The sequence below is a fragment of the Lytechinus variegatus genome, chromosome 6 (genome assembly GCF_018143015.1).
Source record: "Lytechinus variegatus isolate NC3 chromosome 6, Lvar_3.0, whole genome shotgun sequence".
NCBI classification, from domain to species: Eukaryota; Metazoa; Echinodermata; class Echinoidea; order Temnopleuroida; family Toxopneustidae; genus Lytechinus; species Lytechinus variegatus.
The window spans coordinates 12645209-12662899 of record NC_054745.1 but is presented as its reverse complement, the minus strand read 5'-3'; the positions used below and the strand labels follow the sequence as shown (position 1 = coordinate 12662899).

Sequence of the window (17691 nt, the reverse complement as noted above, 5' to 3'; positions counted from 1 at the left end):
AGTCGTTAACGACCCAAAATTAGGCGTGCAAATTACCCACGCTTTTCACTCAAAATGTTCGACACTGTTGGCGGTGTTTTCCCTGGAGTGAGATTTGTGACGGGATGACCCGATAAGTATGGAAATTGCTTTGCATACAGTCTGTCTGACAATGTAGTGATCTCAATTTCTCAAGTACATGTATATTGTTGGTGGTTGGTGTCTGGGGAAGTATACATGATCCACCATTTATGATACCAAACCTAGAATATTGTTACATGTACACTGCAAAAACCGCTGTGTTAAAACTGACACCAATTGATGTTTATAATAGAAGACCCCACCCTGAGGTGTTAAAATTACACCCTAGAGATTAAACATAACACCAAAGAGTGTAAATGTAACAACAAAAGGTGTTGTAATAACACCTATAGGTGTAAAACTAACACCACCAATTTAACACCGGTGTAAAATAACTGGTGTGGTCTTCTATGTACACCGGTTAACACCACAGTTTTTGCTGTGTACATTCAGATACATTATCATTGCTGGGCAGATAAAAACTTGTATATCAAAATTTAAAAATGTTCAGGGCAGCTTTAATAGAAAAGGCTGTATTTCAAAAATAAAGCAATGGTGGCAGTCTCATATTGCTTGAAAACAGTTAATCCCACCAATTTCCCGGGGTTAAGCTTTAATTGCCCACTTCGGTTTTACACTATGTTTTAGCAAGGTGGACTAGCACAGTATAGTACGGTGCTATCTGGCCCTGCAAAAAAGCAGGGTTAGCCGGCTTATTGCGGTGCTAAGAGAAGCAGTGTGAAACGAAACCGGGCTATTGTGGGGCTAAATATAAGCCAATCACAGAAGTCCAAATTGCACGTCAATCACCCTCTGTGTGGCAAAATCATCAATATTCATGAGCTGTGCGATAGTCCGGAGTTAAGGTGTTAACCCCGGCAAAGCAAATAGTATGGGGTTAAGAAAGACAGTGTGAAACCAAAAAAAGATGGTGTGGGGTTAACGATAGTCCAGGGGCAAGGATAGTATAGGGTTAAAGCCAAGGAAATGCAGCGTGAAAAGCATAATAGAGTTTGCTTTTGAGAAACAGAAAACTGGAGACAAGCCTGTATTTGATACTGCATGTACATGTATTTTCTTTATGACCCAACTTCAATTCATAGAATTTCTGAAAATGAAAACCCTTGAGAATGTGACATTCTTGCACGTAGGAAGCAGGTGATCTGTTCATACTAATTCTTTAATCACAAATGTATCATGTTTAATGACGTAAATACTTTGACCCCACCCCGATAAATTGTTTGAACACACTGCTTATTTGTTGTTAAAAGAGGAATGAGGAATATATATTTATTCTTAATCTGACCTTTATAGCCTATTTCAAAGGCCATTCCAGTGATGATTTTGATTTTTAATCATTAATCTACTAGTGTCTTTGAAAATCATTACTTACATGTACTTTTGACTTCAAATTATTATACATGTATGAACACAACATGAGCTAAAAGAGGAATTAGGAAGATATTAATTTATAATTCCAGCTTGAAGTCAGAGACATGTTCTTACAAAGGTCATATCAATAATGAAATGAATTTTCAATCATTAATCCAGTGTGATGATAACAAAAGCTTGTTTTCTCGTACAATTCTTTTTACAAATCCCCTTCATATTAGGGGGAAAATCATGGTAAATCATGATGAACTTCGGGTGCGTTTATGCACCACTTTTTACCTTAGAATCATGATTAGAAAGACGTTTCTGCAGAATCATATAAAAATGAGCATACTATACATACATTTAATAGCACTATAATCAGTGATTTGAATCTTGATTCTGTGACATCAGTGTATAGGAGACCAAATACCAAGTAGAGCCAGAAAAATGGTCGCCAAAAGGATCCTGATGCATGCTGGATACCTGATCTCTCTCGCTATAATTCTGGTAGTGGTAAAAGGAAATAATATTAACAGTTCACTGCCCTTTCTGTAAAGTGTAAAGTACAGTAATATGAAATCAGGGCAAGAGAAAATATTTTGACGAGGAAATTAAGATTTTATTGAGTCCTGACATAGTAATGTACAAGTACTGAACATCCTTCCTTTCCCCATGAAGCCCCAAAATGTACTTTACATTATTTATTTTGACAGTAATTCAATTTAGCTCAGTGCCTACGTAAACCCGGACATTGTGTCTTGCCCCTGTGGGGAGAAACCTATTCAGGAAACAACAATTCAAAACACATGAGGGGTATTATCAGGGGCTTTTTGCCTAGAAAATTGAATGAAAATCTGGTTTCCCAGTAGAAGCTTTTTATAGAGGATTTCAAAGTTCAGTCAATATATAAATGGAATACACAAGTACAGTGTGCTGTGGAAGCGATCAATGTCTGCTACTTGTTTGTTAGAAATTATGTGTTATTATGATATTGTTTCTTTGAAATTTAGATTTGTTTCCTGATTTTTATTTGCAAGTGAGAGATTCAAACTGAAACTGAAAGGAATGTTTTGATCATTATAACTGCCAATTTTGTTGGTGTTTGAATTTTCTTTTTCACTGTTGTTGCTTGTGTGCGTTTGAATATAGGCCTATATTATTTTTTCAGGATTATTTGTTTCCCTGTATGAAGCCAGGCAAAAAGTATGCTCGAAGAATTTTAAATAGTAAAAATTATTGTAAAGGCTAAATTCCAAAAAGACCACTACAAGTTGATTTGCAAAATTGCATGTATATATATATATAAAAAAGTACCACAAAGTCAATTGAACATTAATGCTGACCAGTAATTGATGGAAGTGTAATGTGCATGGAATAAGCCATAGGATTTTGAAGTTTCACAAGATATGACGAAATATGTAGGGCCTACATGTATGTAAATTAGGGAGGTGATGATGATATTTCTTTCATATTTTATCATTTAGAAATAAAATATTTTGTATCACATTGGCAAACATACACATTTATGAAGGGCATAGACCAGGGTGAATTTCCTAATCAATGAATGCCTGGTATTGTCATTTCTTTTCTAGTTTATCTGAAAGCAACACTACTGTATTTTGCATATTCTCATTGCTTCTTAGATTGTGTGTCAGGTGTGGCATTTTGAAAGAGACAAAGATCAGGGGCCCGTCTTATAAAGAGTTGCGATTGATCCAATCAATCACAACTATGGAAAGCCAGCAAAGTCAACATATAAAATGAATGTTTGTTCGAACATTGTTCTACATGTAGATAAGATATGAATGCATATCCGTTAATTGATTGATTTCTTGATGATTTGGCGTGTTCTCCTTTGTTTAAGAAGGACACTGCAAATTTCCGGTAGAAAAAATTATGGCACTGATGGATTTCCGTAGAGGTACGATTGATTGGATCAATCGTAACTCTTTATAAGACGGGGCCTAGAAGAGTCCCGTCTTAAAAAGAGTTATCACTGTCCCTAGGTGTCTATGTTTACAAAAAGACATTGCACCAATTTCTTGTACACTGTAGGAAAAATTATGACATTTACATGGCTTTCCATACAGTTGGGTAAAGACAGGACCAAGCCCCTCAGAATGAATCCTGTATCTATTTTTCATCTGTAGAGCAAGAGATGATTGAATCATATTCCATCGGGTTGACAAATTATCATTCCATGCTAAAAGCCTCCAATTCTTACTGATTATTTTGATAAATTATCCCGCCATTTAGGCCCCTTTCATCTGAAAGTGACACCCATACTTCTTGAAGCGGAGGATCTCATTAATGAGTTTAGCATCTTGCTAGAGAAATGCATGCACAATTCCATGTGTATTTTTCACATTGATTCTTGGACATGGGTGTGTTTATACATGACTTTAAATGCATAATTCCCTGTGTCATTTTTCATATTGATTCTTGGATATGGGTGTGTTCATACATGAACTTTAATGCACATTTCCCTTTGTTACTGTATTTTCTTGATTCATCAATATGGGTGTGTTCATACATGTACATGACCTGTAATTCACTCTTTTCTTGATTCTTAGATATGGAGGTGTTCATACATGAATTTTAATGCACTCTTCCCTGTGTTATTTTCTTGATTCTTCAATATGGGTTGTTCATACATGAAATTTAATGCACAGTTACCTGTGTTATGTTCCTGATTCTTGGATATGGAGTTGTTCATACATGAATTGTAATGCAGTCTTCCTTGTGTTATTTTCTTGATTCTTGGATATGGCTGTGTTCATACATGAATTTTAAAGCACAGTATTATTTTCTTGATTCTTGGATATGGCTTTGTTTATACAGGTATGTATGTATGCCAATCCCTTTTGATTTCCGATTTGTGCAATATTCATGGGAGGATTGCACAAATGTACAGTAGGCCTACATGCATGTAAATTGCTCTATCAGTCAGAATACTGCAGGAGCTACTGCTACATAATAGACATTTTCAGGACTGCAAAACTTGCTGAAACGATTTCATGAATTCATGGATTTCAACTTGGAAATACCATGTAAACCTGTATACCTGTACATGTATGTACTGTAGGCCTACATGTACATGTTCATACAGTTGAGGCCAGAAGTTTACGTACACTCAGGAAATTCAAAGAAAAGTTGACACTTGCCAAACATAAAATTTACTGTATGTTATATAAATAATATTTGTGCTATCATGACTAATTTGATATCAAACAAATGAGTATATCATGCCCCTTTATCACATTGCTTTGTCATCAGGAGCTTAAAACAAACTTTAGGCGTCATTTTCCCCCAAACATCTTAACAAAACTTGACAAAACATTTCATATTTGTGCTACATGTAGTTACTTTTCATTACAAACATTTCAGATTACACTTTTTTGGTTCAGTGGTGACACACTGTAAAACGATAGAAAATGTATGGATCTGACATTTGTGTATTTCTATTTAATAAAACGATGTTTGAAAATATAGTGATTTCACCAGTCACTCTTAAAGTCGCTCTGAACTTATGAACAGCTTTATGAAACACCCACCTTGTAAAAGAATATTCTAGATTGATGCAGATTTCTGATAGACGTTTCTAAAACTACCAGAGATCGCTCTTAAAGATGAATTTTTCCGATATGATTTCCATTTTGCTATTATTTTTGAGGAGGGAGCAATCTTGGAGGTTATTAATGCGTTACCCATCTGCTGTGACACTGATGTATATGATGGTGTCATCTTACATGTGCTCCTAAGGCTGATAAGGGTTTATACCCCTAAGCCAATTCATTCACTTAATGAGGTTGCTAGTCTTGCCACTTCAGACCCAACCCTGCACCATTATTATTCATCATGAGCGTTTCTATACCTTGGTCACATTTCCCCTACGGCGGCTGTACGGCCATTCAAAGACAGCCGTTTTAACATTTTTTGCACCAGCTACATATGCGTGGTTTGAATAAAAATGAATAAAACAGCTGTTTACAACTTGCAGTACAGTCACTGTAGAGCAAATCGAAATGTGACTGAGTTATTAGTCTACAGGCACAGACCCTGATTGAAACTTTTATAAAAAAAGTGTGTCTCCACGCAAAGACTAGCACATACAAAGCTTGTGCGAGAGGGCCTTCAGCACACAAGGCATTAAAGGCTGCACATTCAGACCCTTACACTCGAGTGAAGAATCTCGGTAATAGTGTGGGGTTGAGAAAGACAGTCTGACTCCCTCCTCCTCCTCTTCCATTAAGAAAGAGAAGATAATATAAAGGGTATTTTTGGTTTGGAACAGTTCAGGGCTAATCTGAAAAGCATAAATGAATGAAAGTTTTTTTAACTGTGTAGAGTCAAGCATGAACCAGGAGTTGAGGCAGACTTGTTGAAAATGGTAAAGAAGAAGTCTGTTCAATCGAACAAGGAAGGAAGGAAGGAAAGAGAAAAAATGTTTAATAGTGTGTAGGCTTTTGCTATTTTAAGCAAACAATGTACATTGATTTAATACAGTTATATGTAGAACACAGCCTTTTACATACATTGGATTATCATTACTCATCATTATTGTTTACATTGAAAATAGGTTTTGATAACCAATTTACAAAGGGGCGTTGGTAATTACATCATTTGTTTTTATGAAACCAAAATGAAAAGTGTGGTTTGCAAATACTGTACACATAGCAAGAAAATTATTTTAAGCACTGTTTGCAGAAAATGATAAATTTATTTTTTCTTGGGGGAAGGGGTGGAGGCACACTGTCCTTGATTCAAATCAAATAATAATGATAATGTTTATGATGGATGATAAATTCTATTCTATAGACTTTATGGTACATCATGTATTCTTTTTAATATGGGCATGTTTCTGATCCTGAAAAGATCATCTAAACCCATCACTTCAACAAGTACTCTACATGTATGTCTTCACGAGAATGATTCAAAGTTTATTTTGACACGTTTGTATACCGTAGTCATCAATTTTTATCAGGGGCCCGTAACACAAAGATTAGCAATTGATCGTTAAACATTTTCTACGATTAATTACATTGACTACAGTGTACAATCAATCATAAAAAGTAAGTGTACGATCAATCGCTAACCTTTGTGTTACGGTACCCTGGTCTCATAATGTCATGTACATGTACCGGTATGCATCGTGACTGCAAAATATGGTCTTGACATCCTTCAAAAAGTTTTTATTAATTTGCAAGAACAGATGTGATTTCTTATTTTGAATATTAGATGACAAAAAAAGAAACATTTAAATGCAAATTTGATACTGGATTTATTGATAGTAATTATCTTTCTTTTTCTCTTTTTTTTACCCAGATTGTTCCAGTTTTCCATGGTGAAGAAGCAAATCCTTTGATTATTCCACATCCTTAAATTGGCAACATTCCTATGCGAGTGCATCGTCCATCCAATCTCTGGTAACCTGCGAAAATGATCACGTAGAGCTACTCGACTAGCACTACAAATTTGGCTTGGAACATATTCCTGGAGGGTGTGCTTTTGTGTGTTCAGTCGGACTTCCTTATATGGACTTGACAATAGTTTATAGAAGGAATAGGCAGTATCATTTCAAGCGTCAAGAAATAGATTGTTAGAGTGCTACATCCTGCGTTGTTTCAGTGTTTACGCTTGCATTTCGCCTGAAAAAAACCTTGTAGACATATTGTATACCTCTGCACCGAGAGTACTGTACAGATTGAAATAGCAGTGTATTTCCATCAGACAACCTCAGTACAGATATCCTTGTTCGCTTTGAGGAGGTGCACTCTGGACATCTAGGACACCTGAAGTCCTCAGGACACCTGAAGACATTAAGGACATCTGAAGACATTTAGGACACCTAAAGGATCAGAGAGAACCCCTAATTATGTTCTTCAAGTTGTTGTGAAACTCTTCCCGATACCACACCAACCCTTGATGCAGAGCATCTGAGATAGAACCGCCGAGAACGAAAAGAGGACAATGGCGCGCCAGAAACCGGAGAAGATCTACCACATAGCCGTGGTCGGGATGTCGGGGACAGAGACCGAGCGTGGCGCTACGGGAGTCGGCAAATCTTGCCTCTGCAACCGCTTCATGAATCCCCATCAGGACAAGTATTACACAGACCACATCTCCGTCATCAGTTCAAGCGATTTCAGCGGGCGCATCGTGAACAACGACCACTTCCTCTACTGGGGTGAGAATATAAATCTTTTATTTTTTAATTCTTAGGTTGAAAATAATCATTGTTTGCTCCTCAAATTGGAAAAAATCAATTTTTGTATTCATTTTCATACTTTGAAAAACAAATGTACATGTACTGTGAGTCAAAATGATTACAAATTTAAAAAATGTCAATTTGAATTTTTAAACTTTTATTTTTGAACAGTTTTCATCAGATTGCCAATTTAGAGTTCATACTGGTGTATTTTGCAAAAAAAGCAACATTTTTATTCTATTCTTGATTATTTAAATTTTTCAGTAAATACACATTAGTTTTCTTTCTTTTTAATTCATTTTAAGTGTGATTGATAGTACTCAAGAGAAATGTCAATAGTATCTCCTAAAATGAAAAATAATTAAAAACTGTTTAAAAAAAATTGAATTTTGTATCCTTACATTTGATGTCTTTTCAATTGTCTTTTATAGGAGAATGCACAAAGAAGTATGATGGTGATACCATGACTTTCCGAGTGGTGGAACAGACTGAGTTTATAGACGATTCATCGTTCTCACCGTTAAGAGGGTCTAACACTCATCCGTACTATAAAAGGGCTGCGGTAACCAAGCTCCAATCGGCAGAAAAGGTCATGTATATATGCAAAGATCAAGTGGGTAAGTGTTATACATTGGGTGACTTCAAGCTTTAAACACTTTTAGTGCTGTGTTAAAGCTTTACATACTTTATAGTTTTGGTGTTTTAAGCTTAATACACTTGATGTTGTTTCTAGCTTTAAACACTTTTAGTTCTCTGGTACAGCTTTAATACACACTCAGGTTTGGTGTTTTAAGCTTGATACACTTGATATTGTTGTTTCTAGCTTAAACACTTTTAGTTCTGTTACACATTTAGGTTTGGTGTTTTAAGCTTGATGCACTTGATATTGTTGTTTATAGCTTAAACACTTTTAGTTCTGTGTTAAAGCTTTATTACACATTTAGGTTTGGTGTTTTAGGCTTGATACACTTGATGTTGTTGTTTATAGCTTTAATACTTTTAGTTCTGTATTAAAGCTTTAGTACACATTAACAGACCTGCCAAGTAGTACTGATTTTCCGTATTTAGTACTGAAAATGGAGAAGAATACTGATGGTTTCATGCAAAATACTGATTTCTTCAGTTTCAGTTTTTGTCTTGTCCTATGGTATTCCTGTGAAAATACTAATTTCCTCACCAAAATACTGATTTTTCAGCCTTGAAAATACTGAAATGTTCTTGTTCAGGTTATCAATTCTGCACATTAAGGTTCGGTGTTTTAAGCTTGATACACTTGATGTTGTTTGAAGCTTCAAACACTCAAGCTCAGTGTTTAAAATTTTAAAGTTTTGAAGTTCAGTGTTTAAGCTTGAAGCACTTACATTTGGTGTTTTAAACATTATATCTTGTTCCTGAAGCTTTGGGCACTGACACCATAGACTTTATACACATGAATTGACCTGAGGCCTGCAAAATGTGACCTTGTGGCTGGTCTTTACTACATCCCTGATAGACAGTCACAGAATGTGTCGTCAAGGACAAGGAGGCACAATAAGGCACAATGCCTCTAAAGTTGGTCAAGTACAGGGGCAAACTGCCGATTCGTCTATTGCCAACTCTTCTACTCATCACGTAGTCTACCTTCATTAAGTTTAATGCCATTCTGTCCAACATTTCGTCTAACAACCATTTGGTCCAATAACCATTAGGTCCAATAATTACTTTGTCTAATCACCAGTTCGTCGATTACCACTTCGTCTAATAACCAGTTGGTCTAATACCCATTTTCTTTTCATTCATTTAACTCCCAATTAACACTTATCCTCTTATACCAATTAGTTTATGGACTAAATGGCTATTGGACCTACTGATTATTAGATGAAATGGTGATTGGATGTAATGGCAATTAGACCATATGTGAAAGTGGACGAACTGATCAATAGACCAAATGATAGTAGATGAGTTGATAATTAGACGAATTGTCATTGGACCAATTGGATATAAACCTGTACAAGTGGGTGTTGCATAAAGCTGTTAGTAAGTTGTGAGCGACTTTGCCAATGATTGGTGATCCTTTCTTGTGGTAAATGATTTATACTGCAAATTCTAATTGGTTTTGATTATAAGAAGGGATCACAAGTAGTTTGTAAAGTTGCTCATAACTTACAAACAGCTTTATGAAACATCCATCCATTCTTGGATATGGAAACCAAGGTTGAAACAAAGTCATGGTGCCATTGACATAATAAATCATGGATTCTAATTGTCAGGTTCCTCAGTAAGGAAGTAAAACAGTTGGTCTTTCTAGTGTTGTACTCTCTAACCTACATTTTCAATAGATTATTAACTATTCATTTTGATTTTGACTGTTTGAAATTAAAGCAAACTTCTGGTTTCATGGCGAATTGTTATTACCCAAAGTTTATTTTTATGAAGGTCTATTGCATCTCCAGAAGAATAGCAAAAGAGAGAAAAAAAAGGCTTTTTCTAATAGCAAATTTGATCTTTATAAATCTTCCTTTCCTTGAAGGTGATGAAACTAACTTCCCTCAAAAAATCCTCCCCGATGGAAAATTCCCTGTGGACGGATACTTGATCATCTACGACGTTTCACGATCACCCGGACACGAGAAACAAATTGAATGGCTCACAAAACTCCAGAGTCAACTCCACAAGGCGAAGCGACCAGTCGTCGTTGTCGCGGCCAAGTTCGACGAGGCCTGGGACCAGTACGTGCGGGACGCCAAGGCCTTCGCGATGAAGATCAAAGCCCCGCTCATCGAGACGTCTTCGCAGGAGGGAGTCAACGTGGATCTGGCGTTCGCGACCATCGCGAGCAAGATCGACAAGCGGGGTGGGCCAAAGGAGCTGCCATTCACAGCTGGCAACGAACAGCGGCAGAAGGTGATCACACGGGCAGTGGATGAGTATGAATCGATGCTGAAACTCGAGGTGACCAACTACCATGATCTGTGGACGTCGAGAAAGAAACAATACCAGAATAGGGATGTCTTTCGAAAGGTTAGATACACTCTTTAAGCAGCACATTTAAAAGTCTATTCACTGATTTGTTTCATTGGCCCCAAATCGACAGAGGAAGTTTTGAATCATCGGTTTGAAATTGTGGGTTTCATGCCTTGATTATGCTTAATTCTAGGGCTGAGTCAATGGCCCGTATTCTGAAGTCAGGTTTAACATAGACCCTGGTCTAACTCTGTTAAAATTATGGAAAGCCAAAAATGTCAAAATTGTCCTTACATTGTATGTTTCTTATGTTTAACTGTGCTCTTGTTAAAATTTGTGAATGGTGAAGAAAGCTATCTTAATTATTCTACCGAAACAGTTAAGAATTATTTGAGAGAATAAGGAGCTGATACATTGAAATTCTGCTGTTAGAGATCTTTGCCACTATTGGCCATCCATACTTAAACCACATATTTAAACGAGACTTCAGAATACGGGTCAATATGTTTAAATGCCGTTCAAAAAACATATTCCAGGTGGTATTCTGATAATTAACCTGAGTCTAAACTAGAATTTTAAAACACACTTCTATGGAATGCTCGGCTTTATTTTTTTCCATATTCAATACAATAAAAAGTTTTCAATTCCTTAAAGTTTTTTTTTCATATTCTTCCCATTTCACGTCTCAATTATTCATTTTTTTACAACTTTTTGTACCAGGCTAACAATGATTTTAATTGGTGAATGAGTCGACAATTGGCACTCCATAAAAGAGTGGTCTAAGTTAACCCAGCTAAACTAAACCAGAATACCACTTTTGTTATCACGACTGGTGATCCTTTCTTACGTGTTAAATAATCACCAATTAACATTTCAATGGTGAATATCATTTACCACAATAAAGGATCACCAGTCATTCTGAAAGTCGCTCTTAACTTATGAACAGCTTTATGAAACAGTCCCCTGATATGATAACAAAAAACTGCATTTGAAAAGTGAGACTCGGTACTTACCACAAATATGAAACTTACATTAACGGGCACCCAAAGCACTTTAATATGCAGTTAACAGGTACATATATTTACGTTCTTTTGTGTTAGTGGGTAAGCTTATATGAGCTTCTTCCTATTGCATTTTTATGATAGTACATCTGTAGCAGTGAAAGTTGATTTATGAAGCGCATCGTTGACAGCAATCTCTCTATGCCCTTTACAGAGTTAAGATATTTCATACATGTACTTTGTGTGTATTAAAAACAAATATTTGCAATTATTACAAAAACCATTGTTAAAGGTACAGTCCCGGTGGGGTCACTCAATATGACTTGGGGACCGCATGACCGTTACCAAAATCGCGGGAAAAGGGGTCAATTTCATGGAACGTCCGCGGACAGAACACTCCTCGAAGTAGTGAAAATAGGGGTGCTCACCAGGTGCTTTCCGTCCTCGATCTGATGGAAATAGGGGTCAGGAAAAGGGGGAGCCCCGATCACGGGAAGTAAAATCCGTCGCCGATACACCGGCCGCTGAGGGCGCGCTCATATTAATGTCATCATTATGAGAACAAAATGGAGAACAATGTTTCGATATAAAGAGGTAATTTCTCTGGTCCCAAAGACCTCATTATAACAAGGTTCAATTGTATTTGGTCATGGTCTGACAAAATGCTCCTAACTGATCATGCTCTGTATCTTTATGTGGACAACTCTACATTTATTTTTACAAAGAAGTATACTTTTCTTCATTTTCAAGAAAAATAAAAGTTCTTTTGGATTACTGTATCAGTATGACATTGATCTTGGTCATCTATAAGGACTGAGCACTCTGATGCCTGTGTTGCAATTTCCCCTAATGAGGAAAGGGTATAAATGCCCTGTCCTTTAAATGTGGTAAATAGGGGTAAATTTGCGAAATGGGCAAAAGTGTCCTTACAATCTTATAATTAGGGGTGTTTCAAGGTACCATTTTACCGCAATTTTGTCCTTGTTTTGCATGAAAATAGGGGGGTAAATTTCACAAAATGTCCTTGAAATCGACTGAAATAGGGGGTCACTTGCATTTGTGGTAACGGTCATACGCGTCCCCCTCTGTGGGTGAGTGACCCCACCGGGGGTACAATGTGGATGATCACTGATGGTGAAACATAATTGAACAAAGGATAATTGAATTTAAGTTGGGAACCCAATGCTAATTCATTTTTACAACATCTTTTATAACATCTTTATTAACACCGGGGGGGGGGGGGTGTTTCACAAAGATTTAAGTATATGTATATGACTTATAGTCGCACTTAAATACCGAGTTGCAGGCGGTATGATAGGCTTGACCGTATCGGTCAGCTCGTGTCATGAGGACGCGCACAACTGCGTATCAATAAGATGGCGTGTTGCATATCATGTACGCGTTGGCATTTAAGTGTGGCTTAAGAAGTCATACTAAAATCTTTGTGAAACACCCCCCATGGTGTGTGTAACATGATGATCAATGCAATTGATCAAACATAAAAATCAGCCATCCGATATAAATCGATCGTAAAAATTAGCAATCCGTTAAATCTCAAAACTTTGTGACAATAGTGGGTCCAGACCATGAATACATGTACCTAGCCAGAGTGCTTTAATTATTCATTGATAGTACCATTGTTATGTCCGATGTTATTGTTCTTTGAAAAGGAAACCCGATGTCTTATATTATTGTTCTTAGAATTCTATATCCGATCATATCAATATAAGTTCACCGCAGGGTATTGTATAATTTCATTCATATCATTTACAATACTGTAACATGATAGATGAGTGTACTTTCTGGGTCGTGAATTATCAGACCGATTAGATGACATATGTACCAGCAAAAAAAAAATGTCAATTTCTGACAGGAATTAAACTCTCACATTACAAAATCTCACCATTGATAAAAATAGTATCATGGTATGTGCATTATATCTTCTTCTTCTTCTCCCTAATCTCCTTCTTCTTCTTCCTCTTTGTCTTCTTTTTCCTTCTTTCAATTCATCTTTTTCTTCCTTCTTTTGTCTTCTGCTCCTCTACCTCTTCCACTCCACTCCTCTCCTCCCATCTCCTTTTCTTTTTTTTCTTCCAATTTCTTATTTTCTGTAATATTCACTGTAAATTGCACTGTTCTATTGACAGATGCATACAATTAAGTTTCTACAAAAGCTTCAGCCCATGTGGCTAAGAACCGTTTTTCACTCGTCTTTGTCATATCGATCCACAATTATTGTGTTAATTGTAAAATAACTAGCAATAACTAATTTATGAAATTACGTATTTTCTCTTCACCAAAATTCAGGTTGTTGAACTAATTGGCACAAAGAACGCAAAGAACTACTTCACTCGGCACACGCAACGTCTTCGCCAAAACCACCAGCAGAATAAGATGAAACTCTACCTAGGAAGGCTTCCAGATGCGCTGGAGACTATATTCCCAGATTTAAACTCCATCAGTGGAAGGTAAGCTTACTCCCCCCACAGCAGCAATGGAATATGTCCAATTTTGAAGCAGTTGCAAGAATCTAGGGCCTGTTTCATATTAAAAAGACTTGCAACTGTTGTAACTTTGCCGTTATGGTAACTACCATGGAAACCTTGATTCTGATTGGCTGCTGAGCTCTGTTACCATGGTAGTTGCCATAATGGCAAAGTTACAACAGTTGCAAGTCCTTTATGAAAACGGGCCCCTGGTGGATAAGTTAATGACAGGATGCAATGTCGTGTTTGAACAAAAACCACTACAAAACCCCACTAATCCTTGCTGTAATCCACAACATGTACCTTTCTCCAAGCACTTACAGACTCTCTAAAAGTTTCCCTGAAGTGCTGTGGCATAAACCCTGACACCTGGGAAGAATTACCCAAGGACCGTTCTGCCTGGCGCACCAAGGTTGGGGCGGGTGGATCTGGCTACAAGAAATCACAAAAACACCAGTGTCGAAAGACGGAGCAAGCACCATTGCTGTGCCTGCCCCAATGCCGCCTCTTGTTTGCCCACACTGCAACAGACTTTTTTGGCGAAGATTGGTTTATTCGGCCCTCTTCATACCCACAGAAATTTTTGAAGTTGTGGTCATCTTAAACACGATGCAACGCGATTGCACCAAAATCCAATTCAACAAAATTAGAGTGTGTGCCAACCTACAACGTGCTGTAACTGTGATCTGCTATGTTGCAGTAGGATCGCAGAACGAATCTCTGACATTTGACTTGTCAGATCTTGCTGCGATGTCTCTGCGATTTTGCTAATTTCAGCTGATCGGATTTGTCCTAGATGATGACGTCATGGCCAATGTTCTGCGCTGCTCCAGCGCAGACAACACACTCGCCAAAGAAGAGGCACCATGAGATGCAGAGTGCTGGGTTTAGGATGGTTGGGTCTCAACAAAAGCATGGAAGGATTATTTGACATAAAAAACCACTACCCTTTCCATACTACACCACAAAACCCCTTCAGATAATTGTATACCAAATTAACACCTTTTAAACTGTCAAATCACTGTGAATGCGGTCGATAGTGATACGGTTACGATTTATCATGAAGTCAGACATTTCCTGAAAGTGAGCAATATGATATTAACATTTATAGTTCATTAGTTTTTATTGACCATAAAACCACTTCATTGCTCCTGGGCAGTAAATCAATCATGCACGAAAGTGAAACAAGGAGTTAAGATTTGGATTTATGTTTTGAAGAGTCTCAACTTTATTTGTGTTTTATAGAAAGATAGTTTTGGGAGAAAGAAGAGTTCCTGGAAAAAAAATGTTCAAAATGAAATATAGCTTTTTGGAGACAAGTGCTTGTTTTTATTGTAATCTAGAAACATGACCTTGGTGGGAAAATACATTGTGTGGGGTGAAGGGTTGTTATTCTGATGAGGGTAATTCCCCTTCTCCCTTGAGTCACAATGGAATATGCCTGCTTTTTAAGCAGTTCCAGTGTAGAGGAGACCATTCCATTAGAATTGTAGGGATATTTAGCTAAATTTTAGTGGGGGGGGGGGGACTCTCCTCCTCCCTATAGTCTTAATGGACTATGCCTGCTTGTGAACCAGTTGCTGTGTAGAGGAGATCATTCCATTATAATATGTAGGGGTGTTGAGTTTTATTTGCATATAATTTGCAAGAAAGCCCCTGTACATTGCTTTATTTTTGGATTGAATATTTTTATATGAAATCTTGTGTCCCCAGTTACGCAAAGCTAACAGAAATTTAAAAAAAAATTCATTCAGACTATGGATTTTCCAGAATTTCACAGAAAACACATTTTTTTTATGCCCAAATACTTGAATTATTAAAAAAGAGTGACAAAACGCATGAAAATAAAAACACAATTCATGTCAATGAACTTTGCATATTAGTATTGTGTTGGCATGTTGATGGATGAAATGTAAAAAATAAAATGTGTCTCATATTAGTTCATTGATTTTTCACACATATAACTTCATAGATGTTCAAATATTATAAAGGTCTGAAAAACTAATCATTATTGATTTCGGTTTCTTTGATTTCTTTGCAATCTCAAAAAAGCATCAATAAAATTGCACATGTGGAACTGAAGAATAATGAATGAGTCTCTAGTGTACATGTACCTGTAGTCCCTCACTTACTCTTTTAATATTACTAGTCCATGTTAATTTCAGCATATCCCAACCACTTTGCAGTCTTTGCTACAGACCACTTTGAGACAATTTCCTACACAAATCCATCTTTTTCATAAAATTATTTAAAGGACAAGTCCACCCCAACAAAAACTTGATTGGAATAAAAAGAGAAAAATCCAACAAGCGCAACACTGAAAATTTCATCAAAATTGGATGTAAAATAAGAAAGTTATGACATGTCAAAGTTTTGCTTATTTTCAACAAAAATAGTTATATGAACGAGCCAGTTACATCCAAATGAGAGAGTCGATGATGTCACTCACTATTTCTTTTGTTTATTATTGTTTGAATTATACAATATTTCAATCTTACGAATTTGATGATTAGGACCTCATTGCCTGAAGCACAAAATGTTAAAATAATGGAATTCCACGTGTACAGGGAGGAATGAAACTTCGTTTCACATGACAATGACAAGAAAATAAAAATATTTCATATTTCATGTGATAAAATACAAAAATAGTGAGTGATGTCATCAACTCTCTCATTTGGATGTAACTGGCTCGTTCATACAACTATTTTGTTGAAAATAAGCAAAACTTTAAAATGCCATAACTTTTTTATTTTACATCCGATTTTGATGAAATTTTCAGTGCTATACTTGTTGAATTTTTCTCTTTTTTTTCAAATCAAGTTTTTGTTGGGGTGGACTTGTCCTTTAAATAAACAATTTAACTGTAACAGTTAAAAGCTACTGAAATCATTCATTCTGATTGGCTGAGAGTAAAGTTCGTTGATATAGAAATGCATATTATAATCAAGCCTATATAGAATGGGACCAAGAACCTATTTTATCTTTAAAACCAATTGACTATATGATATCATGCCATTAATCACCCACCTGACTTTTAACTTCTATAATTGATTATTTCATCATTTTTCTATGAGGAAGTGTAATACTCAAATATCAGTTTACATACCACTTTAATATCATCTTGAGACCTGAAAACACTTAGGTAGGAAATCCACTCTTGACTGATGTTTACACCAGGACAAATTGTCTTTAAAACAAAACTGTAAGATTGTTTTTACACAGTGTGAACGTACACTTCCTTGTCAGCTATAGCTTTTTTCCTATAACTAAGGATGTAATATACAAATATAAATGTTTATGAGTGCAATGGACAGAATACTTCATGAGGTGAAAGATGAAATGATCCATTCAACGCGGCGTAGCTGAGTTGAATGGATCATTATTCCACCTTTCACTAAATGAGGTATTCTGTCCATTGCATGAATGAAAAAAAAATCATTATTTGGTTTATATGACACCTCCAAATTGATTTTTTTTTCATATTAAATTTATGAATCTCTACATGTATGCAAAACATGCTTGTGCAGTGCGCGTTTGGTCTCTTGATTGTTACGTCATTACAACATGCGCACTGCTGGTGCCTGCAGCTGCAGTCTCGGTGCGCGCGTGCAATGGACAT

At 36.5% G+C, this 17691-nt stretch overlaps 1 protein-coding gene across 13 annotated transcripts in view; it reads left to right on the top strand.

The window, feature by feature from the left end:
• LOC121417020 (rho GTPase-activating protein 35-like) overlaps positions 1–17691 on the top strand; it is a 155492-nt gene that overhangs the window by 35486 nt on the left and 102315 nt on the right. For all 13 annotated transcript variants that reach the window (XM_041610572.1, XM_041610559.1, XM_041610566.1 and 10 more), the window contains exons 3-6: positions 6760–7621; positions 8074–8259; positions 10152–10642; positions 13894–14054. In XM_041610572.1, the coding sequence (XP_041466506.1) occupies positions 7405–7621; positions 8074–8259; positions 10152–10642; positions 13894–14054 (1055 nt within the window). In that variant the 5' untranslated portion in view covers positions 6760–7404. The remainder of the gene's footprint in view (positions 1–6759; positions 7622–8073; positions 8260–10151; positions 10643–13893; positions 14055–17691) is intronic.